This window comes from Seriola lalandi, unplaced genomic scaffold, assembly GCF_002814215.2.
Source record: "Seriola lalandi dorsalis isolate HSWRI2012SDOR001 ecotype SW California unplaced genomic scaffold, Sedor1 jcf7180002054945, whole genome shotgun sequence".
Taxonomy (NCBI): domain Eukaryota; kingdom Metazoa; phylum Chordata; class Actinopteri; order Carangiformes; family Carangidae; genus Seriola; species Seriola lalandi.
Window position 1 is genome coordinate 4371058 of NW_019525496.1, and position 499 is coordinate 4371556.

The 499-nt window shown below is 50.7% G+C and overlaps 1 protein-coding gene across 1 annotated transcript in view; it reads left to right on the forward strand.

The window, feature by feature from the left end:
• dnah5l (dynein, axonemal, heavy chain 5 like) overlaps window positions 1-499 on the forward strand; it is a 137348-nt gene that overhangs the window by 94905 nt on the left and 41944 nt on the right. Inside the window, 1 exon segment of the mRNA XM_087170332.1 lies at window positions 11-179. Within this exon segment, the coding sequence (XP_087026458.1) occupies window positions 11-179 (169 nt within the window).

The window sequence follows — 499 nt, forward strand, 5'->3', positions numbered from 1 at the left end:
TCTCTGACAGGGCCCGGAGCTGACTAAAGTGATCCGGAGCTACAACAAGATGGCGGTGGTGTTGCTGCAGTACGAGGCGCTGCACCTGCGGGGGTGGAGTCGAGCTGCAGAGAGCACGCCACGCTGTCTGAGCGCCGCCCTGCTGGTCCGACATGAAAGCAGCGAGGTACGGCAGATGAGTGGATGAGGGAAGGAGCCTGCAGATGGCTCAGTGTTTGTACGACAGGTGTAGTGATGAAGAACTAACCCACAATCCTCCACCACGTCCCATGACATCAGCTGACATCACAGGGAATTCGTTTAGGAATTCATACGTACATGTTCCAAAGCTGGATCTTGTGTGATTTTAAACTGAGTTTTCTGACATCTGGAGCAGAACCCAGATGTTGTAGCTTCACTAACATTTTCTAAAATAAATGTCGAGGCTTTTATTCTTCTTCTTGTCTCAGTTAAACTCCAACACATCCCTCACAGATCTAAACTCCCCGTGTCGTGGGAG